The sequence below is a fragment of the Hyaena hyaena genome, unplaced genomic scaffold (genome assembly GCF_003009895.1).
Source record: "Hyaena hyaena isolate Hyena2069 unplaced genomic scaffold, ASM300989v1 scaffold_157, whole genome shotgun sequence".
NCBI lineage: Eukaryota > Metazoa > Chordata > Mammalia > Carnivora > Hyaenidae > Hyaena > Hyaena hyaena.
In genome coordinates, this window is record NW_024080789.1 from 2,227,031 (window position 1) to 2,253,858 (window position 26,828).

Genomic DNA, 26,828 nt, shown 5'->3' on the forward strand with positions numbered 1-26,828 from the left:
GTCTTTATCACAGCCTGTATGGGTTCTAACACAGGGAAGGTTGGATTTATTTAGAGATCTCAAAGGTAAAGAGTCTAATTTCCATAACAGAAAGAGAAGGGAATAATTCACCTTCTGCAAACCACGGGAATAATAACCTCTGTTTGGGCACCTACCTGGTCAGCCCAGTGGGCGCTCTGACTTGTGAGATCTCATTCCTGGGTTCCTTTTAGACTTTGGAAACTTGGAAACAGCTTGCAAGTTACAATTTCAGTAAATGAAAAGCAGTGGGAGGAGGGGAGATAATTTCTCTTTCCCCCTTCCTTATTTGACAAGCCTCTAGGACAATGATAACTCATCCTTCTTTGTTTTCAAAGTCAGAGAATATGCAACGAGCCTGATTTAAACATGAATAACAGGAAAGTTGTCAGTACATGGTTTTTACAAAGGACTCACATGCTTCGTTTGTTTGTTTCCTCAAATTTTCTTTCTTATTTTCCAAATGGCAACAGAACCCACTTCCCCTCTCATAAAGGCTCCTGAGCTGGAGAAAGAACCAGTGTGCTACTTTCATAGTCTTTGATCACGTTTCAAGAGATGACTTTCTGTATGCCGTGCTTTAACAAGCTAGCACATTCATGAGGTGTGACCCATTGTTCGGGGGGCAGGGCAGGTCGCCCTGGAAAGGAAAGCAGTCCACTTAGCGGGTGCGACCTCAGAGTTTGGGTGGAGGGAAGGGACAGAGAGGAATCTTTTTGGTGGCCTCCCAATTCTGTGAGCCCTGCCAGAGAGACCTCCCCCAGACTGTCTTCCTGCTCCTTTCCTCACCCTCTCAACCAAGGGCCTCTGCATGTGCTGTTCCCTCTGCTTGTCACAACCCCCTTCTCCTCCCATCCAGTAATGCTCTCGTCAGCTCTCACATCCCTCAGGACTGCCTCAGAGAAGTTTCCCATCTTTTCCATTACATCTGTCCCCCTCCTACCCTACCCTAGGGTAGCATTGCTCTCCCTGCGGTATGGGCCATGGTGGAATGTTACAGTTAACTACGTATTTCTTCAATCAACATCAGTGTCCCGCACTTGAGCCTGGACTCCACAAGGGCAGGTACAGCACCAGCTTTTGCTAGCGCCTGACACAGAGCGCATGTTTCAGGTATTTGAGGAATGAATGAAAGCTTGCAAACTTAAGAGTTGACAGTCTAGGAGCTATTTCGTACAATTTATTTTATTTATAAAAAGAATTTTTTTTGATGTTTATTTTTTGACAGAGAGAAAGAGAGAGGCAGAGACAGAGTGCGAGTGGGGGAGGGGCAGAGAGAGAAGGAGATCTAGAACCCGAAGCAGGCTCCAGGCTCTGAGCTGTCAGCACAGAGCCCAGTGAGGGGCTCCAACTCAGGGACCATGAGATCATGACCTGAGCAGAAGTTGGACAATCAACCGACTGAGCCACCCAGTTGTCCCTAGTCAATATGATTTAAAAACCATGTCTATCATAGTGGACCAGCATAGTAAAAAGATGCCTAAAAAAAGAAAAAAACTAGGTAACAATAGTTCTGAGGAACAAAAGGAAGCAGAAGTCCAGTTTCTTACTTGGCTAAGCTCTCCAAACCCTATTTGGTTGAGCTTGTAACCCTCGTGTGAGTCTGGCTGCCAACAGATGTAGTGATGCACATTTTGTAGTCGATGGATTTTGATCCCTACCATATAAATTGGGCAATACTCATGACTGACATATATTAAGCAACCCAAACTACTTGAGTTCAAGTCTTGTCCCCCCTGTTTCCTAGCTGTGCACCTTTGGGCCACCTATGTAACTGCCCCGGGCCTCATGTACATCACCCGTGACCTATGAGCCTATGTACTTCCATCAGTGGGAAGGGTGACAATGTGCCTAGTGCGGCGTCCAGCACATAGTAAGTTCTCAGAAAATGTTAGCAATTTAGAGTATTGTACATTGCCGTTCTATGTCATCGTCTGCTGTAAGAGATTTACATGGATCATTTACACAATTTAATTCTTAGGACAAGGTGGGCAAGGCCCCTTGTACAGGTTGCAGAACAAGAAGAGCAGTGAGGGGCTCTTCGGGGGTGCCCGCCCCCGGGCTCCTTCTTGGCGGCTCTGGGTCAACTCCGCAGAGGAGCCCCCCCCACCCACAGGTGATGCCTGCAGACCAGCAGCTTCACTTTGCAGGTGCAGGAGTCTCCCCTTCCCCTGCCCACCCCACCGGTCTCTTCCAGGTTGCTGCAGATCTCCCCCTCGGGGCCCTGGGGATGTCCCACTTCCTTCCTCTGAATTCACAAGCGCTTCTCTTGGAGACCGAGTGAAGCCCAAACAGTGGGCACAATGGTCTGCACTGGTCGGACCTGCATTGTTGATCACTAAAACAAACACTTCCTGTTGTCCCAGAGACCTGGGGGAAGACCATGGCTCACGTGGGCTGGGGAAGAAGGAAGAGGGAGCAACCGAGAGAGCCAAGAGCCCATGCCTGGCCTCGGTGCTGACTGCCTTCCTGGAGTTAAATATAGCTCCCGTGGGAGGCAGGGCAGGGGAGGCACCTTGGAAGGCTTCTGCGTGTGCTCACTGCAGCTGGTGCAGGAAACCCAATGTCCTTTATGCTGAAGAGAATGGTGCAGGTTTGACTCCACGGGCCAGAAATACAGAATCCTAAGGGAGGGAAGTGGGCAAGAGGAAGGGGAGAGTTCAGGGGTTGGGAGCTATGCCTCTCGCCCGCCAGTGTGGAATCTGGGGTAAGGCATTTCACCCCACTGAGCGTCACCTTCCTCTCCTATAAGCAGGGCTGTGGGATGCCAACCTGTCAGTTTGGGTCGGGGGGAGGGGGAAGGGTTTGTAAATCGTGGGGGTTATTAGTATGGATGGTCGGGTAGCACTCTTCTCTGATCAACGGTCATTTCGGGAAGACAGGGAGGGAGGCCAGAAGTCAGGGAGGTGGCAGGTCAGTGGGGAAGCAGGTCATGGGGGCCTTTCTGGGGACTCTCTTTGACGAGTCAGGCCTGGGTGACAGGCTCAGGGAAGCCTTGCTTCTTAAATGGCCTTTCTAGCAGCAGCTCTGCCCAGGCCCCCATCATCCACCAGCGGAGCCTCACTCTGGGCCACCAGGGAAGCCATTTCCAGACAGGAGGGGGCGGGCCAAGCAACTGACTTCCGAGGAAAGAGCTCTTGGCTGTGGGGCTGGGCTCTCCCAGAATTGTTCCTTTGTCTGCAGATTCCTCCCTATTTAGCTCACAAAGGAAATGGTTCCAGGAGGAAGTGGAAAACTGTGACACACAGGCTCGCCCCCCACGCAAGATGGCAGCTGTTTCCTCCTGCGGCAATCCGCACCACCTCCTTCACTAGGTGCTTGGGGGGACAGACGACGCAGTCCTGGGAGTGGCCTGGGATACCCGATGATAAAAGCAGGTCGTATTTTTTAAGCTCCTAAGTGATATTCCAGATGTTGTGCTAAGCATTTTGCATAGATCACCTCACTTAATTTCACACGGCTTTGTGAGGTAGGTACATTTTTACCCTCTGTTTTACGCATGAGCCAAGTGAGGCTCAGAGAAGCCCAGTCATTTGCCTAAAGGCACACAGCCAGCAGAACCAGGACTCAAACCTAGACTTAACTCTAGAGCCTATGCTTTCAGCTGCTGTATTGTATGTTCTGGCCTTCTTCTAGCAGCGGTGCTCTACCATTGCTAGACCCTTGCAGTGAGCGCCTCATGACCTTTCCCTACGGGTGTCCATTCACAGGATGGGTGCCAGGCCTGAGGCCTGCATATAGCAGGCCTTTCTGTTTCTGAGAAGTTTGAGTTTGAGGACCCATCTCACCAATAGCCTGGGGCGGACACTGAGGACCTCTGGGTGGGGGTGTGCAGACAAGGCAGATAATAATCAAGATATCCAAGAATGACAAGGAGCATTTACTGAATAGGTCCCAAGAGCTGGGCCCTGAGCCTAACACTTTTCTTTCTTTTTATAAATAGAACTTCAGGTGGATAAACATTGAGTTAATCCTAATCCTTGCTTCATGAGACACTGTTGTCATTAGTTCAAACATGCTCCACTTTTATGTAGTTATTGACTTATGGAATCAGTCATTTTGCTAATGTAGGAAGCACCCACAAATCTACCATTCACGGCAAACGCCAGGGTCTGGATTGTAGCTGATATATAACTATGATCCCATGTTTTTGCCTCCCTTACCTGGGCTGATTGCCATCCTGAATGCTCTATTTGTCACAGTCTCGCTTTTCCTTCTGTTTAGTGCTAGTGCAACGAGGTACGCCCACAAATTAAAAAAAAAAAAATCTGTGGTTGTTTTTAACCTTATTAAAAGGGTATAGCATTGTAGGTAATCCTTTGCGACTTTTTCTTTACTATTATACTACCAAGATTGACCCATATTGCTGTCTGTCGTGTTCGTTCATTGTGTTGTATGATATTCCATTATGGGAATGTTCTCTATGGCCGCCACTCTGTGCCTGTTACTTCATCCAATCTTTGCGACAGCCATATATGGTAGGAGCTCTTCTTATCCCAGTTTTACTGAGAAGAAACTGAGGCCTAGAGAGGCTAAGGAACTCTCTGGAGGTCACAAGGGCCAGGTAGGAATTGTTCTGGCTTCTCACTGTCCACTGTGTTTTTGGTATAGAGGAGAAAACACAGAATCTAGAGCCACAAGCCCAGGGCTCCAGCCCCAGCTCCACACTTCCTGGCTGTGTGGCCTTAGATGAGTTGCTTCATGTTTCAGAGTCTCAATTTCCTTGACGTTAAACTGGACTAATGACAACTGCCTTTCTCTACCTCTCAGGTCTGTTGTGAGACTCAAGTCTGACACTGTGAAAAGTGGGAGCCCTGAAGTTTTCTCAGTCAGCAGACTGTGACTGATCGTATCTATGCTATCTGCTCCCCCTCTTCCCAAACAACAGAACTCTGCAGGATTCAAGAGATGTGACTGAACAGCCCTCCCGCTCAGAAGGCCAAGGATGAGGCTGACAGCTCAGAGAAGCCTCTGCCTGTGAAGGAACCAGAAAAGCACCTGTAGCTGCCATCAGGCTGCACTATTGGGAACACAGTATGTGTTTATCTTTGTCACGTTCAATGTTTTTTGTGTTTTTTTTTACTATTTCTTACCTATTTTTAATATCTGAGACCCCACCCCAGTGTTCTTTGTTCATGATATTTCTCCTGCCTGGCTTGTTCTCCTCCAACTGCTATCAAAGACTCACTGTGTGACCTTGGGCAGGTTGCTTAACTTCTCTGTGTCCTCATCTGCAAAATGGGGACCAGGATAATACCCACACCTTACAGGGTTGCTGTGCGGATGCAGTGGAGTGTTAGAGAGTGCTCACAGCAATGCCTGATGCATCCCAAGTTAACTTATTGTTATTTAAAGTCTCTCCCACTCTCCAGATAGCACCCACTCCGCTTTTGAGAGTTGGTGTAGATGCCCTTTCCTCCAAGAGGTCTGTCCTGCTTTCCTAGACAGGTGAGGCCATCCTGTTCTACCCTCCAGAGCAGGTGACTTTAGTATTCTTCTTCATTAAACTGTGAACCATGAGGGGAGAGATGGCGCCACTGTGGCCCGGTGCCCAGCACAGCAGCGGGGACACAGCAGATGCACTGGGTACACATTAACTGACAACCCAGAATTCAGAGAAGGACCAAAGACTAGGGAGAAGGCTGTAAATCCTGCCTCTGACAACCAGCTCCAAGAGCAGACGGACTCGTGGGGTGAGGGAGTGGAGCAAACTTGTTCCCTGGGGCACCGGGGGCACCGGGGGCACCGGGGGGCACTGGGAGGCAGACCGGGACCGGGGGGGGGGTGGCTCTAAGACCACACTATCAGGTTTACTGTATAGAACTTCTGGAAATCTCAACGAAGAAGAGAGGCAGATGTCCCCTCCAAGAGGGGCTGACAGCCCTTTGGCAGGAAGGTGGGGAAAGGGCCAGTGCAGTGGGGAATTGAGGCGTTGGGCAAATGGTTGTGAAGGACACCTGGAGTCAAACCTGGGCTTTGCCTTCCCTAGCCTGGGGACCCCAGGCAGGTGATGTCACCTTAGACTTCTCTTCTGTGACACAGAGATAATGAGAGCGCTCCCCTCAGAGGCGGTGGCGGGCGCAAAGAGAGGTGGTACAGGGAGGGCTGGAACTATACCAGCGCCCGAGCCCTTCTATAAAGGTTGGTTATTGTACTGGTGTTGTTAGAAATCACATAAGCGTCACCCGGGGCTTCGCCCAGACACTCTAGGTGGGGGGCTAAAGATCAGGCCCACAAGGCCCACCCTGACTGCCACCCAGGTAGAAGCTCCTCCCCCTCCCTTCCCCTCCCTTCCCCTCCCTTCCCCTGCCTGCAGAAGTCTCCCAGTGCCAGCCCTGGTCTGGGTCCCGACCAGGTGCCCAGGGCTTCAGTCCACAGGGAGCCCAGCCATCCTGGGGCAGACTCTGGGAGACCTTCGGGGTGATTCTCGCCTCCAGGGCTGGGGCCAGGCTCCAAGGAAATGATGGTAGAAGGTCCTGGGGCGGGGTGTCTTGAATCGGGAAGGGCCCCAGACAAACATCTCTGCTCCCACATGAGATCAACGGCTGTACACAATCAACTCATTTTGAAAATGGATGGAGTCTGAAGTTTTCTATTTCCTTGTTTTTAACTCAAACACGAAGGTGAGTTGATGGTAAACTGCTCATGGGCCGCTCCTCACTGGTCACTTATTTCCAATGTTCTCCTTTCAAACTGTCACATTGTTGTCACTGCTGGCTCTAACCATTTCCCTCAATGGCAACACTGACATCATCCCCCTTCTGCTCACAAGTCAATAGCTCCCCAGAGCCCTGACGCCAGTTTCCGTTGTGACACCAGACCTTCACGTGCTGCTTGTCTCCCTGTGGCTTACCCCTAATTCCTCCGTCATTCTGTCCCTTCCCAGGATGGACAGAAGCCAGGAGCCAGAGGGAAAGTGGTACGGACGGAACTGGGACTCCATTCGAATTCATTAAGTAAGGCGATCATTTACAAACCTGTATTTTAAGTATTAGCTGGTTTTTTTTTTTTTAATTGAATGCTTCCTATTCGCTGAGTGCTTTCCGTGCATGAATCCAATTATCCCCACAGGGAGATGGGTGATTGTTATCTCCATTTTTAGTTGAAGAAACTGAGACTCGGGGGGATTAAATGGATGAGTAGAGCTAGGATTCAAAGCCCAGGCAACCTGACACCGCGTCCAGTGCACCCAGCTCCCATATTATGCTGCATCTATTATTAGCTGCAAATCTGAGCAACCAGCCTCTCAGGGACTGGGACACACCCAGCTGGGAACCTGGAGGAAAAAGCCCTACTCTGTCTAAGGACGGAGGCTCCATTTGACCTCCACCTGCTTCTCCGGGCTGCAGGCATGGCCCACCCCATTGTACCCTGAGCACGCTTCTGGGCCTTTCTTCTTTCCACTCTGGCGTCTTCTCCACCTGGGAGCTGCCTCCCTCAGTGTCTCTGAGGTTCCTGGCTAGAAAGTGTCCCTTGAGCCCTCTGGTCCTTGTAACATATTCTCTGATGGGCACTGAGCAGATAGGACCTCATGTCACGGGCACTGGTGATCGAATCTTACTTTCTCTGCTTTGTCAGGAGCCCCTGGGGTTCAGGGACCCTGAGCCCCCCCTCTGTAACCCCTCAGTGCTGCACCTGGTTGCTGGCTGGCGGTGAGGAAACACGATCAGTCTCTCTGGCTTCTCGGCACACTCCTAGATCAGTTTTCTTCGGGGTTCAAGTAGAGCTAAAAAAAAAACACTTCCCCTTGGTTTCGTATCAGCTGCATCTGCTCTCAGAAAACCCTTCAACAAGAATGGGCAGGAAGAATAAATATTTATTCTACAAATGAATAAATCTGATTCCATCTTCAAAAGAAAGCTGCAGCATAAATTATCATAATTTCTCCAGTCTAAGATGGCACTGATTTAAAGATGTTTTTATCTGTTGAATAACAGCTTTTTGGGGGAAAAAACAAACAGAAAAGTAACTAATTGATCTACCAACTGTAAGATATATTCTCATTTTTAAAAGATGTGTTTCCATATTAATAAATGTTTTTTTTAAAAAATAAAATCCAATGCAAATTTCATTGTAGGGTTTTGGCTCTTGTGTTCTCAGAAGAAGAAGAAAAAAAAACCTCCCAAGCTTTGCTTAACCACTGTGAAGCCTGGCGGGTAGTAGCAATGTGTTCTGGCCACATTACAGCCCTGATTAGCCTTGTGGGCTGCTGGTCAGAGAGGGCATGTCACGGCCTCCCACTCACTAATGGCGGCTTGTAGGCCCCCACGGCCAATGGCCATTTTTTTCTCCCTGGCAGAGATTGCCTCTATGCCCTGTGGATACCTCACAGCCATGTTAGTAGTTCTGTGGAAAGCCAACCCGGGGTCCATCATATGCCTTAGGCAAGATGCTGCCTCTTGAACCTCAGTTTCCCCAGTTGTAAAACAGGAGACATAGGATTAGATAGGTAATTTTCAAACGCTTTCCTAGTGGAGTCATGGGAACTATATAGCTTCCTTGGGAGTGGGAGGGATGGAATGAGCTGTACTCTGTTCTCATTCCCACTTCAACCCGAGCAGCTGTATTCCTTAAGATCTTGTTTGCAAAAGGATTCTGGGACTCAAAGTAGTTTGAAAAACATGGGTAAATGGCATTCTGGGGTCCTTCCAACACTAGTCCTAAATACACACTCTTGTATGGTCCAAAGGATAGAGCTTCATTTCTTAGTCTGGACACCCTTAGGATCCTTCTTACCACAGTGCTCTAGGGAGATGCTCCCAAACTCTCTATAGTCTAATCCAAGGATTGGCAAAGTTTTTCTATAAAGGAACAAACAGTCCATAGTTTAGACTTTGCAGGCCACCAAATACGGTCTCTATTACAACTACTCAACTCAGTCTTGTAGACCGAGATAATACCTAAAGAATGGGTGGGTCTGTGTTCCAATAAAACTTTATTTACAAACGGAGGTGGGAGGCTGGATTTGGTCCACAGGGGTGGTGTGCCGATCCCTGCATTATACTACTTCGAGCTGACAGTATTATAAAGTCCACGCAGGGGAGTCTAGGAACTGGGTTTGGTTGGGATCTCTGTCTCCGGGACAGCGGGCATGCTCACACTGCTCCACACAGCTCGCTTAGCCACGACTCTCAGCCTAATCTGAACTGTGGGCATCTGGGACTGCACGTTTGAGGGCATGGTGCCTGGAAAAGCCACGTGCCCTGCTTCTCTCTCTCAAGAGATCAGTTTTCCCCTGGGTTCTTAGAGGGCTATAAAAAGCCCTGGAGCTTGCCTCCTGCAGGACACAGCTGGAATGCCTGCAATGTGGTGCTACATTCTGCCCCACATTCTGCCCCTGCTGTGCCCCGACAGCTGCGCCAGGGAGGTTAATCGCGCCTGGCCAGCTCTGCACCTCCACCCTCACTCGGGGCGAGGCTGGGATTCCCCAAATGGAATTTTAGGTGGAGGACAAGACCTGCCTGGGCCCTCTTGGTTTGTTCGGGGTGGGGGGGGTGGAAGCTTCTTGAACTCTCAACACTAGAACTCTGAGGACCACGGCGGGCGGAGAGTGCAGGGTAAGAAATAAAATCTCATGCCAGCTGTCTGGCCCCTTTCCCTCCTCTGCTTCCGGCCACCCTCTCTGCCTCCACCTTGAAATCTTTACCTAGTAAGTCCTTGTAGCTTATCTAGCAAGTCCTTCCTATAACTGACTTGGGGATGACCCTCCCGCATTTTGTAAAAAACAGGTTTGGAGGCAGGTGGGGCTGTATCAGTATACTGGACCTTTCTAAGCCTCGTTTTTTTCATCTGTAAAATGGGGTTACTAAAATATGTATATTTTATATATATATACCACAAATTTTTAGTTATCTACTGAAAGTAAATTCCAGGAAATAACTTTAAAATGCAACAGAGGGCAAAGCCACGATAAACATTCTCACTGACTTCCCTTGGAGGGGTGAGAGTGGAGTGGTCAAAAAAAGATAAGTATCACAAATACATCAAAAATTATCTGCATTCATATACTACCACAAGCCACATTCCTTCTCAGGAAATGTACTTACTGGCCTACTGCAGAACTAGATCTCGGTATACACTTTTAATACAAAAGCATATTCATGGTTTTATAATTCATATACCTGCCCTGGCTGGGATTTTAGAAGAGAAAAGCCCCACACTGTACACTCTTCACTCGTAGCTGGAGGCAGCAGTTTTGGATGGAACTCCCCCCAACCCCCCAATGAAACAAAGGACATATTTTATGCACAGGAAGGCTAAAATGCATGGACCTCATGATCGTGTGAGGATTAAAGGACCTCATGTACAAACGAAGACTGTCGGGGTGCCTGGGGGGCTCAGTCGGTTAAACGTCACACTTTGGCTCAGGTCATGATCTCTCAGTTTGAGGGTTTGAGCCCCACATTGGGCTCTGTGCTGACAGCTCAGAGCCTGGAGCCTGCCTCAGATTCTATGTCTCCCTCTCTCTACCCATTCCCCGGCTCATGCTCTCTCACTCTCTCTCAAAAATAAATAAACACTAAAAAAAACAAAACAAAACAAAACCACCAAACGTAGGCTGCCTGACTCCTGGTGAAATCTGTTATGTGTGAGACACTGGAAGTGAGGGGACAAGACCATCTCAGACCACAGGACTCATATACGCACAGGAGGGGCATTTGAGTTATTGTAGTACGATCTTCTAAAAGCCAAGACAGAAGAGGGTGGTGGTGACCCCAAATCAGAGAGGAGGTGGGGGGAATGTGGCAGGGATGTTTTCACAGGTGGGTGATGCTGAGCTGGTCTCTTTCAGGCAGGGGGAATAGCAGGGACATGTTTTTGAAGCTCAGTTTTTGCATCTGTCCAATGGGGAGACGTCTCAGCTGTCTACTCCACAGGGCTTTTGTGAGGGTTGTGAGAAGCCCCAGAAGAGACAGAGAGTTCAGGGCGTGGTAGGGAAGGGGAAGCCCCAAGATAAACACTGGCATCTTTTAGAGGTTCACTGTGCACAGATTTCTGGGGGGAGGGCGGCAGTGTGTTCAGATATACTGTGCACTCGCAGAGAAAAACTGCTTGGCTTTTTAAAGGTAACATGAGACATTTCGGAAGACTACTTTGGATAAAGATCCAAGACCCTACAGTCCCGCTGGGCTGAAAAGTGTGAAAGGTAATGCTCCAGACAGCAACAGGGAGTCCCAGCAGGTGTTAGAGCAAGGTCAAGGGTGATGATAAAAGGAGAGGACTGCTTATAACAGTGAGCACCTCAGACTCACCTGGGAGCTTTGCAAAAAGCACACATACCCAAACCGCACTCCAGACCCACCGATGGGACCTCTGGGGGCATATTTTCAGGAAGCTCTACAGGAGAGGACTGGGCACCCAGTTGGCATCAGACAGAGAGTGATCCTTAGGACAGGCTGGAGAAGGTGAGAGCAGAAACAGGGAGCTCCCATAGGATAGAAGGGAGAAGCCCTCCAAGAGACATTTTTCAACAACAGCCAACAGGATTTAAGGTCTTATTGCATGAAGGATGAAAGCACAGGAAACAATGAATAATGATGAAGCCTAGGTTTCTGTGTCCCTAAAATGAGAATCACTGAAATGGAGAATCCGGGAACTGAAAGTGGCCATGTCCAACTTGCACTCTGTGAATTTTGTGGGGTTTTTTCTTTCCTGTATTCATCATCTCGACAGGCATTTTGCGAGCAGCGGCTATGTGCCAAGCACTATACTAGGTGTTAGGGAAAGAGCTGGGAGCAAAAGTAAGACGGGCCTTGTCCTCGCAGGGCTCACATTAACAGCTCATTCAATTCCACAACTCATTATAACGGTGAAAATAGCAACCAGTGAGAAAAAGTGCAGGGTGCCCGGGGTAACTTCTAGAAGGGAGATGTGGCTTGGGGATTGGGATAGGCCACCTTGAGGAAGTAATCTGTGAGCATTTTGCAAAGGATGAAGACGATACACCAGGTGGAGGGACAAAGGCCAGTGTAAAGATCTATCTTTACAAGATAGATCCTGTGGCAAGAGACGGACAGGGGCCCAACGTAAGTTAGTGACAGACAGGGCAGGGCCTTGAGGACCACCAAAGGGCTTACAGTTTACATCTTAAGAACACGAAGAATCCACCGAAGGGTTTAGCACGATCAAATCTATAGTTTATTACTGTCTTTAATTGCATCAGGTCCTCTTCCTCCCAAATTCCATCCTTAAGCGTAATTTATAAGACCCATTAAAAGTTATGATAGAGTATACATTTAAATAAAAGAGGAGGCTTCAGGTTCAAGACCTGTTCTCTACAGTTTGCAAAGTAGTCTTGCCTACAGAAGCCCCTTGAATACTAAGTGACGGTTGTTCTTTTTTAAAAAAATTTTTAAAGTTTGTTTATTTTTGAGAAATGGACACAGAGCGTGAGCAGAGGAGGGGCAGAGAGAGAGAGGGAGACACAGAAATCGAAGCAGGCTCCAGGCTCTGAGCTGTCAGCACAGAGCTTGATGTGGGGCTCGAACCCACAAACTGTGAGATCATGACCTGAGCCGAAGTTGGATGCATAATGGACTGAGCCACCCAGGGGCCCTGAGTGACAGTTGTTCTTAACCTATATATTATGGCCATCCCCACAGGAGCCATTCTGTGGTTCCCTGATCTGTGGCCATTCAACATTCAACTTCTGCTTCCTTATGTCCCTGGGCATCTTCAATTCTAGTCCTGAATAGTTCTTTTCATTTTCATGCTTCTTCTAGATCAAGCCTAAATCAGCCTCTGTTAAATCTCTTGTACAGCCTTCTGGATAGTCTCTCTATTATCTGTTCTGCAGGACTGATCCCATGTCCCCCTTTCCAATTTAGTCTTGTTCACAAACAGCCCCGTTTCCTTCAATAGCTCCTCACGTGGCTGTGTTGTTAGCAGAAAAAGAGAAACAGGAAGGGTGATCTGATTTGGTGGTGAATAGGAGGAGGTCAGAACTGGGTCACTCGGAGCTTGAGTTGACCTCCGAATGGAAATGCACTGCAGGCAGGAGGTAATGCAGGAATGGAGCCCGATTCATGGCTGAAGATGACATTGAGAGTCCCCCTCACAGGGGCTTGGTTCTCTACAGAAAGAGTGTAGAGAGAGGGCTATGGTGGTGAGGAGGGAGGGGCAAGAGTCATCAAAGAAGAGAAAGCAAGCAATCCAGACGGAAAATGGAAAATAACAATTAGTAAGCATCTACCATGGGCCAGGCACTGGGCAAATAGTACCACTGTCCAGTTTCCCAGCCCTGGATGTCATTCCTCCTGCTTTACACACTGCGGGGACAAGACCCAGCTGGGCAACTTGCCTTGGGGTGAGAGAAGCACACAGGCTGTGAGCACTGATGACGGAGGGATTGGAGGACAGGAGGGGAGGAAGGAAAGATTTGGGGGGGGAGATGGAGCAGTGGTTATTTAACCTGGTCTTATTTGGTCCCCAAATCCACACTTTCCCCATCTCCACCAACTATCAGGATATAGTTAGAGGAGTGGAGGGTCCATAGTGGACCCCAGAAGTCTCCTGGAGAAGTCCAGGAGAGGGGGCTTAGGAGACGTGACAGATGAGACAGAATGGAACCATGTGTGACCATGGGCTTTCTGTAGAAGGTGTAACTGGAAGGGAGAATACAGAAAGGACTGTGGGGGAAAGAGCGGGAGGCTGATGTACTGACTGTGTACTTGAGAAGTTTGGCCAGGAAAGGAAGGCGGAAAATACTTAGGGAGAGGGAGAGAGAGAGAGAGAGAGAGGCAGAGAGAGAGGGAAAGAGAGCACATGTGCAGGGGCTTTACTTTTTTGTCCAGTTGCATGTTTTTTCTAGAAGGGTAAGAAGGGTATGAGAAGCTGATGGTATCCAAACACAGGATTGTTTTTCCCAACCAAAGATCAGAATGGAGTAATGATAGGCTCTGGCAGAGGCTGCGGAGGGAGGAACTTACTTGGCAGGGTGCTCACCCACGTGAGAAGTAGGGTTTGAAACTGATATTTGAGGGAGAGGCAGAAAAAACCTTGGCAAAAGTGGAGAAGCCAAAAACCATGGAGGCCGAGTGGGATAAGAAAGTGGAGGCAATGTCCAGGGACAGCAGAAGAAGCATCCACAGGGAAGAGAGCAAGTTCAAGTCTCATGGCCCCATATGGCCACAAGACACCCATTGCAGAGAGTGGCTGAAACCCAAGCAGTTATATTTGATAAATACAATAGCCAGCACTACTGACTATTTCCTAAGAGCTAGCCTTCCTCTATGACCTTTCCCCATGACACGGCAAAGGAAATAAAACTGGAGTTCAAAGAAATTAGTCGATCCAATTCATACAAGATCACAGAGCTAGAAAGTTCCAGTCAAAACTCAAACCCACATTTATCCATTCTCCAAACCATTCAGGTTTCCTGAATCTCTAGGCTGACAAGGGTGATGTCAACAAACGTATTTGGATGGAGAAGATGGAGATGGTTGAGTATTTCTTTCAGAAGGCCAGGAATGGATAGAAGGAGGAGAGAATGAATGTGGATGTTGGGGAGGAGGTATGTCCACATGGGAATTCATGGCCTTGGTGATGGAGGTTGGTTGATGAGCCACTGGGAGGAGCTAGAGGTTGCTTGGCCCCTGGAAGTGAAGGATAGGGAAGATGTGGCTTTCCTAACATGGGTCTCAAAGCTGGTCCAACAGAGGTGCAGTATTTAGAACGGGTGCCTTGGGTGGAACTCAACTAGTTACAAAAGCATGAGTTGTGACGTAGAAAGGAAAGGAACCTTGGGGAAATCAGTTACTTCACACGAGGTGGGCAGATCAGACATTAACCTCGGGTATTAAGAAGGCCTATTACAAAATCGGGAAAAATTTAGACCCAAGGTTTTGAGGAGAGGATGGCTTGAGAAGGCTGGAAAGTTCGCAGAAGCAAAGTTGTGAAGACACAACCAATCAGTAGCCATGAATACAAAGGACAAATAAGAGAAAATGGACAGGTCGGCATACGTATTAGTGTTTTATCAGTCACTCAAAGATGTCAGTTGGCCCGTGGTCTGGTTATTGAAGGTCAGAGATGGATTTGCAAGAGACATGCTCCACAAAGGAGCTCCAGAATACAGAGAAGATTATGACACAGACCTTGCCTGTGAGTTGTCCATGAAGCTGTCTAGCTCAGTCCTTAAAACAGAGCAAGGGCTCAAAAGCTGCCCTCAGAGTCAGACCAGCTAGTGGGAGGACCACGTGAAGCTTTATAAAGCAATTTTGTTATATGGAGTCTGATGAAAAAAGACTGTAATCACAGTAGTATTTAAAGAGTGGGTCCCACATGCTACGCATTGTTTGAAGTATCTCCCATGCATTTAATACAACAGCTCCAAGAAAGAGGTATTGTCAGTATCCCTATTTTTTAATCCTCATATGAAGACAGTTGGTTAAATTGTCTTGTAGAAGGTGGTATTTATGGCCATTAGTCTATTATTCTCTTTGTATGATATTCATGAGTTGGGAAATCCTACTGAAAGGGATTTCATTGTAATCTAAGTGGTTTTTCATTCTGTTCTGGTGTCATATAAATCTTGCTTTACTCATGGGGAGACACACAGCCTGTTGGAAGAGAAATCCTACTTCCCAGGTTTGTTTTCATTCCTGAGTTGGTTGGCTTTGGTGCTGAGCTTTTATGTAGTAACTGCTGCTGAAGCTCTGAACAGCGCAGCTGAGGTGTGAAGGGGCTCCTGGACCTGGGGCAGGAAGATATGACCTGTCCAAGGCTTGGGCAGGTCACCTGCCACAGCGGAGGTAGTCAGCAGTAAGCCTAAGATCAGCCTTTGGTTCAATGGGGCACCTGGGAGGCTCAGTCGGTTAAGCGTCTGACTTTGGCTCAGGTCATGATCTCACAGTTAACGAGTTCGAGCCCTGCCGCGGGCTCTATGCAGATAGCTTGGAGCCCGGAGCCTGCTTTGGATTTGGTGTTTCCCTCTCTCTCTGCCCCTCCCCTGCTCATACTCTGTCTCTGACTCTCTCTCTCTCTCAAAAATAAATAAAACATTTAAAAAATTAAAAATAAAAAGATCAGGCCTTTGGTTTAAACCCAGCTCTCTCACTCACACAGCAAATGACTGTAAGTTAACGTCAGTGACCCAATCTTGCTGCTCTGGACTGGACTGGACTGTACCCCCCTGAAATACATGGGCTGAAGCCCTAATCCGACATGGGCTGAAGCCCTCCAATGTGACTGTATTTGGAGACAGGACCTTTATGGGGGTATTTAAGGTTAAATGACGTCACCAGGGTTGGGCTCTCATCTGGTAGGAACTGATGTCCTATAAGAACAAGAAGAGACATCAGAGAGCTCTGTCTCCACGCGTGCACAGAGAAGCCATGTAAGGACACAGCAAGAAGGTGGACATCTACAAGCCTGTAAGAAAGGCCGCACTGGGAAGTGGCCTGGACGGCACCTTGATCTTGGACTTCTAATCTCCCACAATAAATTGGTTGTTTAAGCCATGTGGTCTGTGGTAGTTTGTTACAGTGGCTCTAGCACATTACTATCAGCCTGCTCGCCGATGAGGGGCTCAGTTACTATTGTTATTAACACTGAAGTGTAGTTTCCTCCCCAGTATCTTGATAATGACACTCCGCTCCCCCCATCGTAGGTATGGGGCCCAAATGAGACCTACGCTTCTTACACCTTCCCTGACAATGGAAGTGAGTGCACACACCTTGGGGACAGGGGCATAAGAAGAAAGTTCTGCGGGAATGATTTTTGAAGTCTCATGTTTTATCTTGAAAATGCATACAGGTTTCACATTCTCATTCATATACAGTTGGCTTTAATTCCTAAGATGTTTGCAATAATTTACCAGGGTAGACAACTTAGGGTCTAGATAGATAACTTGGTCTTGTGTGTCCTGGCCACCTGGCCACCTGGCCACCTGACTCACATTTTCAGAAGGTCTTTGCCAGTCACAAGGAACTGTTCTGATGCGTATTATTAAAAAAAAAAAAATCAACACTACAATTAATCAAATTGGGGTGCACTACCGAGTGTTACTAGTTAATGTACAGAACCACTCTTAGTGAGCTCCTACTGTGTGCCAGGCACTGTGTCAGCAGATTGACCACACAGGTCCACTCCTAGCCTTCTGGAAGCTTACATTTGGGCAGGGAAGGGAGACACGAAGCATACAGTCCAAACACTAACTCTTAAGAGTGACAGCGCACACGGGGCGCCTGGGTGGCTTAGTCGGTTAAGCGTCCGACTTTCGCTTGGGTCATGATCTCGCGGTTCGTGGGTTCGAGCCCCGCGTCAGGCGCTGTGCTGACTGCCAGCTCAGAGCCTGGAGCCTGTTACAGGGTCTGTGACTCCCTCTCTCTCTGACCCTCCCCCTACTCATGCTGTCTCTCTCTCTCTCCTAGAAATAAATAAAACATTTAAAAAAAAAAAAAAGAGTGACAGCGCACAGAGACAAGAGCTGGGAAGGAGAAGGAAAGTAGGCTGGGAACGCCTGCAGCATGGGGGAGAGTTCTAGAACATTCTGGGCACTAACAGAGTCCAAGGAAGTCCGGATCCCTAGGAAGAGTGCCCTGGAAACAGCCTTCTTAAGCGCAGTGTCAGTTACGAAGCATTTTAAGCTAAGCGAATCACTGTCACCCTTGGTTTGTCTAATGAGGACCCAATACAGTTCCCACAATTCTGGGTAGGCTGGATATGGATTTTTGTACCAGGGACCAGGCGTGGTGATATTTGATAATGTTTCCTGTGTGGGGGGTGCCTTTTGCTTTAGATCTACGATGCAGGAGGTGGGACCTGAGGACAGAGGGACATTAGAGGTGCCTCTTCCCTCTGTTTTTCCTTCCTGCTGAGTGCTTATGCTCTTAGCACACTTGTCCAGGAGTCAGTTAACAGGTGAGAACTGCTTTACAGATCACAGCCTCAGTTTCCCAAGAGCCAAAGGGAAGCACCATCCATTTCCTGCCTGCCCTTCCAAGCCCTAAGGAGAAGGTGTCTGTAGTGTTTTGTGCTGGGACCAGGTGGGTGGAGGGGTTGTCCTGAGCATCTTGAACCGGAAGCCGGGTCCCTTACAGCGCTGGAAATTCCTTAAGCCTGGCTCTTCCCCGTCTGGGAGAGCTTGCAGCTCATCCCCTGCTCAGAGTGCCCTCACTGCTTCCACACCCCTGGTCACTGTTCTCCCCTGCCCCCTCGGGGGCTTCAGCACAGCAAGCCGGCAGATGGAGGAAAGGCGTGAGAGTGCTAGGGAGGCAGAGGAATTTTCCATTAATAATAACAACGAGAATAACAAGGCTTCTCAGGTTAGCACAGCACCGGCCCCTTTACCAAGCGCATTCACACCTGTGATCTCTCCCGCTGGCAGAGGCAGCGTTCAGGACCCTAGTGTTCGGATTCCCAGCCTCGGGCGGGCACTGCCCACATGCCCAAGCAGGCCACTTCTTTCCAGACGCATGCCTTCTGGCCTTGTCTTAAGCAGCAACCCCCGCCCCCCCCCTCAAGCGCCGCTCTTTTCTTGTGTCAATTCACACAAGCCCTCACCAACCTCTGAAACTTCTACCAAACACACCCTACTCCTGAAAAAGCGTGGGAGCAAGAAGGGGCCTCGCCGAGACCATCAATCCAACTTTGCCACTCGTCCAGAGACGTAGAGGGATTGGGCTAAGGTCACACAGCTTGTCACAGACAGAGCCCGGGCTCGGACACCCACGCCCACACTCCCACGCACGCCTGCCCCTCCTTCTCTCAATGCCCTAGGCAGCTGCAAACTCCGGTCACCCGCGGCGTCCCGCAGGGCACACGGTGGGGCTTCACGCGGCCCCGTATTTGGGGGTGTAACCTGCCGGCCCTATTTTACCCTTTCGAAGGGGACTGGGGTGGGAGGAGCTCGCTGTCCTCAGGAACCCTTGGGGCGGGGGGAGGCATTAATTAGTTCATGAAGTTAAGACTCTGAGTGTATGAAACACACGGGAGGCGACTCAGCCCTGGGACGCGAGGGACTAATCTACACCCGGGAGGGCCCGGCAGCAACAGACACCTGTACCCCCCGCCTCGGGCCTCACCCCCCCAACCCCCACCCGGCCGCAAGCCCGCGCCGACCCCTCGTCAGCCCCCACCCCGCTCCCTCCCCGTCCTCCTCTCCGGCTCCCGGGTCGCCGTTCTCCCTCCCCGCCCCGCGCGGCACAAGTGCGGCCGCCGCGGCTCCTCTTACCCCGGGCGCGGTCCATGGCGCCGGCGGCCCCCGGGCGCGCGGAGCAGGGCGCAGCGGCTCCGGCCCGGCAGGCGGCGGCCAGCCCTGCGCTCTGCAGCCCGGCCCCGCGGGAGCGCCCTCCGCGCGTCCCCTCCCCCAGACAGGATGCCCGCCCGGCGCCCCCGCCCGCGCGCGCCCGCCCCTGCACGCCGCTCCCGGAATAGCCCCGGAGCGCGCCTCGCCCCCTGGGCGGCCGGCGGGTGTCCCGGGTCCCGCACACGCCAGCGCCACGCCCTGTCTTGCGACGCCCCCGCGCCCCTCCCGCTGCGGCCGTGGGGCTGGGGGTGGGGTGGGGGACCCACTGTCGGGCTCACACTCTCCCGCGCCAGCGCGTCCCGCCCCGGCCGGGACCACTCGGTGTCCCGCTCTGCTAGCACGCCGCCGGTGAAGGGGGGCTTACTATCGCACCTCTCCGCCCGTGCCATCTTTAGGCTGCCGACGCTGCTAGGACGCGTCCCCCCCCCCCCCCCCCCCCCCCCCCCCCCCCCCCCCCCCACCTCCCCGGTGCAATCAAAACCTCTCCCAGCAGCTGCCACTCCCTGGCTTTGGGTTTATCTCCTCCGGTCGCCAGGTCCTTCCTGAGCACCTTCTAGATAGTGGACAGGGCTCTATGCTGGAAATGGTGCGAAAGAAGAGTGAAATAGTAATAATAAAGATCTCCAAAGAGAAGATCGGCGAAGAAAAGGGGAAACAGGATTAAAAGGTGGGCAGGGGCTTGGGATACTTACAATTTTTGAGATTCTTTGTGTATTAACAGATGAAGAAATGCCAAAACGGAGGGATAGGCATTGTGGAAAGGAGTCCTTTGAACATACAAAGTTAGTGCAAGGTCAGTGCACCGGTTCCAAAATAATTACAGCATGTAGGGAAAATATTGCTATGGGCAGTGTGGTCCAGGAATGGGACTTAAGTTGAAAGTTGTAGGAAGAATGTCAACTTCTTCCATTCTGTTTTGTGTAACTCTGTGGGAGCAGGTATAACACATTTACAGACGGTATCAAATGTCTACATTTAGGACCTTTTATCATGTGAAGTCCAAGCCCAGTATTCCTCTTAGACGCCCCTCCTCCCCAAGATGGACCAAGTCTCTGTTTTCAGTTTTGACTATGCAACTCCTCTAACTTAGACCATCCTGGCATTGGGAACGCCTGTACAAAGGCAGAGGAACAAGGAAGAGTCTGGAAAAGAGTATCACACACTTTCCTGGACTGGGAATATTTCCTCCATTGCTTTAATGGCAAGTTGAAATTAATGCTGTCTTCCAAAAACTATGGCTTCTGTTTGTGGTGTGTATACGTGAGCACTCAGAGGAAATGTGGTGTACTGAAAACAACAACAGCAACAGGATTTGAGTCTGAAACTTGTGTGTGAGGTCTTGCTCTATGAAGTGAACGAGACTTGCTTGCTCATCTCTGTTGTGGGAGACCTTTTATTGACCTCAATGAGCTGTTGAGAGGGCAAACGAAATCACGGTACAAAGCCACTTTATAAACCATAAATAGCTGTAAAAATGTGAGCCATTATTATTTGCCAAGTTCCTCTTTGTTCCTGCCTACTTTTCCAATTTGAAAAGATCAGTTTAAAGTCTACAGCAGACAACCAACAGTTTACAAGAAGATGAAATCCCCCAGGTTCACAGTTTGAACTCGGAAACACTTGGAATCAAGGCTGTAAATTGTAGTTAAGTTCCCAGGCTAGTCCATTAATACTTTTAAAAACGTAACATTTCATTTGAAAGACTAAAAAAATATAAAATATAACAATTGCAAAATGGATGGAGGCATTGGTAGAATTTTAAAAGAAATTTCAGAAAGTTTCAAGGACTTTGGAGGTTCATCAGAGAATTGGAGCAGAGAAATTAAAAGGGCTAAGAAGAATTTATATGTATCTGTGGGATAATTTATGGAGTGGGATTAACTGAGCTGCGGACCAGGAAGAATGTATAAATGGGAGAACACCATCTGGGCAGAGTTCTACGAAGAATTCAAAAGAAGTCTCTTGCGAAGGTGTAGGGGTTCTGGTTTATATAATTACTCATAATGCCCACTGGGTGGCACTGTTGACTCAGTTGACTGCAGCTTGGTTGCCGTCTGGATAACTGAATGAGAAATCCTGCTAGTTAGTTTTGGACAAGGGATAACTATATATATATATATATATATATATATATATATTCTGTCCTTTTCATTTAATGGGGTCTATCATCACCATAAAAAAGACACCACTTTTCATCAGTTCCCTTAGGAATATTTGTTGCATTCTGTGCAAGTTCCTGTAGGGAGAACTAATACTAAGTCGACATGGGCTCCGTTTTCAAGCAATCTGCTGTCTCGTAGAGGAGATGACTATGTACCAAATAAACGAGTTGCCAGTCCTTATGTGAATAGGACCAGTGGAGAGATACAGTGCTGCTGGAGTTCATCAGGACAAAGCAAGAATTTCTCGCTGACCACAGAGAGAATACTGGATGAACCTGCAATGGGGAGATTTCATTACAGGCAGAGGAAACAGTGAGAGAACCACAGAGATGGGAAGCCGCAGGATACGCCTGCACAACCATTTGGTTTGGCGTGATTGCGGGTGTCAGTAAGCACCCAGCGAAGGATGGGGATGGCGGTTGTGATGCCCTGTTTCCTCCTTCCCTTCCCATGTCTCTGCATGAGTGCGGCCCTCTGACGGGATTTTTCTTGCTCGGTCCTGGGACTGTCTGAGGCTGCCTCGAGAGTTCTGGGTGGCGAGCTCTGGCTCTGTGAAAAGATAGCGAATTTGATCCCAGTGAACAATACCAGGAAGAAAGCTTTCAACCCCCTCGTGCTCCCAGTCTTGTGAAAACAAATGATACTCCCCAGATCTCATTCTCAGCTTATCAGGTGGAGCTGGGAAGCCCTGGGAAAGAAAACTTTGGAGGCTAAGGATTCTTTGTCCCAGTGAAAGAAATGTACTCAGCCTTCTCCCCTGTCACCTGGCTTCTAGGTCTGCTTGCACCATGGCCCCCAGAGTGAACATTCCCTGATCCCACTCCGATTCCCCTTAAAAATATGTGATGGCTCCCCTCTGCCCTCAGTGTAGGGTCTGAGTTCCTCATGATAGTGATTGGGGCGTCTTCTTTATTGAGCCCCTATTCTCAGTGCAGACAAGCAGCTCAGGAGACCCTGGGAAGAGTAAGAAAATCCACACATCGGGGGCTCAGACTTGGGATCTTGAATGGACTCTGTGGCTGCGTGAGTCTCAGTTCTTCAGTTGGTTGTCAGTGTCTAATCTCCTTACTTCTCTCCTTGCCTCTTCCCATCCCGCACCCCCGAATTGCAAGCACTGTGAGGGTGGGTGCTGTGTGTTAGTCACTGCTGGATCCCCACAGCCTCGTGCGGCGCCCCGCATCTGGTAAGTGGTCGTAAGTACTGTGGAGTGAGCCAGTGAATGATTGCTTAGTGAATAATTGCCACGAGGCTTCTGTTAGTGCGCATGTCCTGGGCGGGGGGCAGGGGGAGTCCCCCATTTACTCTCTGGGGCTGTTTGTTTGCTCCTGTATTTGCAGGGGGAGATGAGATTGCAGTGGGGTATTCTGCAAGCAATCCGTTTCTGCTTCCCAGCCTCACTGCAGGCTGCTGTGGGCGGCCAGCCCCATCTGCCCAACGGGCTTCTCCTCGGCCCTGGGCCCCTCTCCGGAGCCCCTTTGTGCAGAGTGAGCCCCAGAGCCCTGGGCCCGAGTGTCTGCCTAGGGCTGGTGGCTGAATGAAAACTCCTCTTGTTCCACTCAGCACAATGTCGCCATTATGGCCCCTACCCAGGGAAATGACACATGTCTTCGGGTCCACTCCGGGCCCCGGAAAGCAGATAGCAATCTGGGCGGCAGCTGCTGGGGGAAAGAGAAAGAGATTCATGGGTGACAGCGCCTCCTTTGGTTGCACCTTCAGGCTTATGTTCTAGGGCGCGGGGCTTCTACCTGTGCCCAGGCCACAGGGCCCAGCTTCAGCGCACAGCAGAGCCCAGTGCCCTGACTGTGTCTGGAGGAAAAGGAGCTTTTGTTTTCATGTCCAAATGCCTGAATGCATGAAGCCTGTCCCCTCTCTTTGGGTCGGTTCTCAAGAAAAGCACCCTTGGCTCCTTAAGTGAGGCTCACAGACTGACGCTCCTGACGGACCAGGAGGGGAGCCGTGTGTGTGAGTGGCCACGCATGTGAGAACTGGGGTCCATGGCCAAGGGGGGCCTCATTGCCCCGTCAGAAAGGCCCGTAGCCATCAACCTGGGCCAGTGTGGCCATTGGGAACAGGGGCCTGGATTGGCCACATCTCCAGATTCTTCAGGAAAACCCAGAAATCCAGATTTTAGTATAAAGTCTTTTGAATCAGCGTGCCTGGGTGATTCAGTCCGTTCAGCATCTGACTTCAGCTCGGGTCACGATCTCATGGTTCGTGGATTCGAGCCCCGCATTGCTCTGTGCCGACAGCTTGGAGCCCGGAGACTGTTTCAGATTCTGTGTCTCCCTCTTTCTCTGTTCCTTCCCCCACTCGTACTCTGTCTTGTCTCTTGCCTTCAAAAATAAATAAACATTAAAAAATACTAAGGTCTCTTGGTTTACAAATGTTGGTAATGAATTCCAGGTATTTTAAAACACTGCAAGACGGTCTTAATTTGCCATACAGATACCTTTGGGGAAACTTGAGGGAGATTATGGCCTCATGAAGGCTTCTGGAGTAGTTCCAGTTGGGTGCCTCCACCCTGAGGGTCTGCGGCAATCCCCAGCCCCTGACACTGCCGCGTGGGCTCACTCTCTTCTGAAAGGTGGCCTGTGCCCTGTCTTCACCTCTGGGCTGCAGGCTGACCCCAGGCCATTCAAGTCCAAAAGCCTGGAAGCAGAAAAACTTTAGGGCAGAGAGGAACCTGAGAGATTAGCCAGGATGGTCTCTTTGCTTTTCAGGTAAGGAAACTGCAGCCAAAAGAAGGGAAAACACCTTATCTGTAATCACACGAGACCTAAGAGGCAGGGGCAGGAGTGGGGTCCAGGACTTCAGACTTGGTATCGTGGGAGCCACACTCCTGCCGGCAGAACTGTCATTCTCTTGCACTTTTGGGACACATGCAGGGAGGAGCAAGTTCAAAGACACGGTCTTCAACCTCTCTGAACCCCCCTGACTCATCTAAACACCTCACAACAGCTCCCTCATGCAGGGGTTGTGAGGCTTACGTGGGACCGTGCACGCAGAGTGCTTGAGGTCTTGCCTGGCATAGAGGCAGGCTCCCCAAATTCAGTGAGCACTCTGTTTAGGAACCTATCTGTTGTACAGTGTGGCCAAATTCACGGGCTTTGGGGTGAGACATCTCAGAGTTCAGACTCTGCTACATACAGCTGCGAAATCTCGAATGGATAACTTATCAAAGGCTCAATTCCCTCATCTGTAAAATGAGGATAAGAGAAAAGTACCCAGGGGATTACATGAGATGTCAGGTGCTTAACTCAATGCCTGACCCATTGTCAGAAGTGTGAGTCATTATTGTAATCAATATGGGTTTCTTCTCAAGAGGCTGTCACATGCTACAGAAATATTACTGGATACAGAAATTGCAGCCACACACCCAGGCTGCCCCCTGCAGGGCAGTTTTGTGTAAATCAAACCATGGGAAATGTGCTCAGTTCTGGCAGGTTCTCCTTCCCTGTAAGAACACCTTCTTATGTAGGAGGTTTCCAGAACTTCAGCTCCTGTTACCCAAGGGTCTGCTAAGGAGTGGCATTTTGTGTGTATATTTTAAAAAATGAAATAGCACTGCTAGTTTGTCAGAAGGACAAATCGCTCAGGATGATTTCTCCCAATCCAGGTGGGCAAGACGCTGTGAGTTAGACAGGCAATAATCCCACTTCTTTTGTATAACGATAGATTCTTTATCTACAAGAAAGTGTTGGAGACTTTGCTTGAGATGCCACTGTTAGTATTAATTTTCTCTAGGAGCCAGTGTATTGGTCATGGCTGCTTTGGTGGCAAGTGACAGACTCTCAGCTCAAACCACCCTAAACCAGAAAAGGAATTTATTCACTCAGAGGGGGCCTGGGGAGCTGAAGGGGTAAGGCTGGCTTTTAGCCCAGGAATGCAAATAGAGCATTCACCCCTTTGTCTCCATCTCCAGGCTCTACCTTCCTCTGCTTAACCTTCATCTTCAGGTGGTCTCTCCCAGTCTGTGGCAAAGAAGGTCACATCCCTGAGCGCCTGCACGCCTTTATAGATGGAGATGCCTACTGAGAAAAGGCAGGGCCTTTTGCCTGCAGTTCCAGCACCACCCAGAGGGGGCACTGGTAGTCAGGGGAAACCCCCTGCAGACTGCAGACGCCCCGCAGTCAAATGCACACCTCCCCTGCAGCCAGCCACTGTGCCTGAAGCGCCTCATTCCGTCCTTAGCAGCCCGTGAAATAAGTGTTGTCATTCCTATTTTGCAAGCTAATGCCACACAGAATGTTAGTGTGCTGAGTCTGTCTTAACAAAATACCACGGACTGGGGCGGGAGGGGGAGGGGGGCTTAAACAATGGAAATTTATTTTCTCATGATTCTGGAGACTGAAGTCCAAGCTCAAGGTGCCATCAGAGTTGGCTTCCTCAGAGGCCACCCTCCTGCCGCCTCTTCACATCGTCTTCCCTCTGTCACTTGCATCCCTGGGGTCTTTGTGTCTCAGTCTCCTCTTCTGATAAGGACACCAGTCTCATTGGAGTAGGCACCACCCTACTGGCCTCATTTAAAGGCCCTCCTTCCAAGGGCATTATATAATAACTACAGGGTCTATCCATCAGGAAGAACTAACAATCATAAATATCTAGGCACCGAATATGGGAGCATCTAAATATTTAAAACAATTAATCACAAACAGAAACAATCTTATAAATAAGAATGTGCTAATAGCAGAGGACTTTAATACTCCGCTTACAGCAATGGATAGATCAACCAGACAGAAAATCACTAAAGAAACAATGGGCTTGAAAGACACATTGGACCAGATGGATCTGACAGATATATTTGGAACTTTACATCCTGAGGCCAGGGAATTCACTTTCTTCTCAAGTGTGCATGGCACATTCTCCAAGATAGGTCACATACTGGGACATAAAGCAGCCTTCAATAAATATAAAAGAATTGAGATCATACCATGCACACTTTCAGATCATAATGCTTTGAAACTTGAAATCAATCACAGGAAGAAGTCTGGAAAACCTCCAAACACATGGAGGTTAAAGAACACCCTTCTAAAGAATGAATGGGCCAATCAGGCAATTAGAGATGAAATTTAAAAATATATGGAAACAAATGAAAATGAAAATACAACAATCCAAACTCTATGGGATGTTGCAAAGGCAGTCGTAAGAGGAAAGTACATTGCACTCCAGGCCTATTTCAAGAAATTAGAAAAAGCGCAAGTGCAAAATCTAATAGCTCACCTAAAGGAACTAGAGGCAGAGCAACAAGAGCACCCTAAACCTAGTAGAAGAAGAGAAATAGTAAAAATCAGAGCAGAAATAAACAACATAGAGACCAAAGAAACAATTGAACAGATCAATGAAACCAAGAGTTGGTTTTTTGAAAAAATAAACAAAATTGACAAACCTCTAGCCAGGCT

At 49.3% G+C, this 26,828-nt stretch overlaps 1 protein-coding gene and 1 long non-coding RNA gene across 3 annotated transcripts in view; one reads left to right on the forward strand and one right to left on the reverse strand.

Annotated features, from left to right (window-relative positions):
- AFAP1L1 (actin filament associated protein 1 like 1) overlaps positions 1–19,242 on the reverse strand; it is a 61,630-nt gene extending 42,388 nt beyond the window's left edge. The window contains exon 1 of the mRNA XM_039239459.1: positions 19,193–19,242. Within this exon, the coding sequence (XP_039095390.1) occupies positions 19,193–19,208 (16 nt within the window). The 5' untranslated portion in view covers positions 19,209–19,242. The remainder of the gene's footprint in view (positions 1–19,192) is intronic.
- On the forward strand, positions 3,208–8,028 carry LOC120236589. 2 transcript variants are annotated; one of them, XR_005529713.1, is made up of 4 exons: positions 3,208–3,395; positions 4,907–5,052; positions 6,905–6,974; positions 7,597–8,028. It is a non-coding gene; the product is annotated as an uncharacterized LOC120236589 (long non-coding RNA). The 2 variants fall into 2 exon arrangements; XR_005529712.1 differs by lacking the exon at positions 3,208–3,395 and having other exon boundaries at positions 3,496–5,052.
- Positions 19,243–26,828: the final 7,586 nt, after the last annotated feature.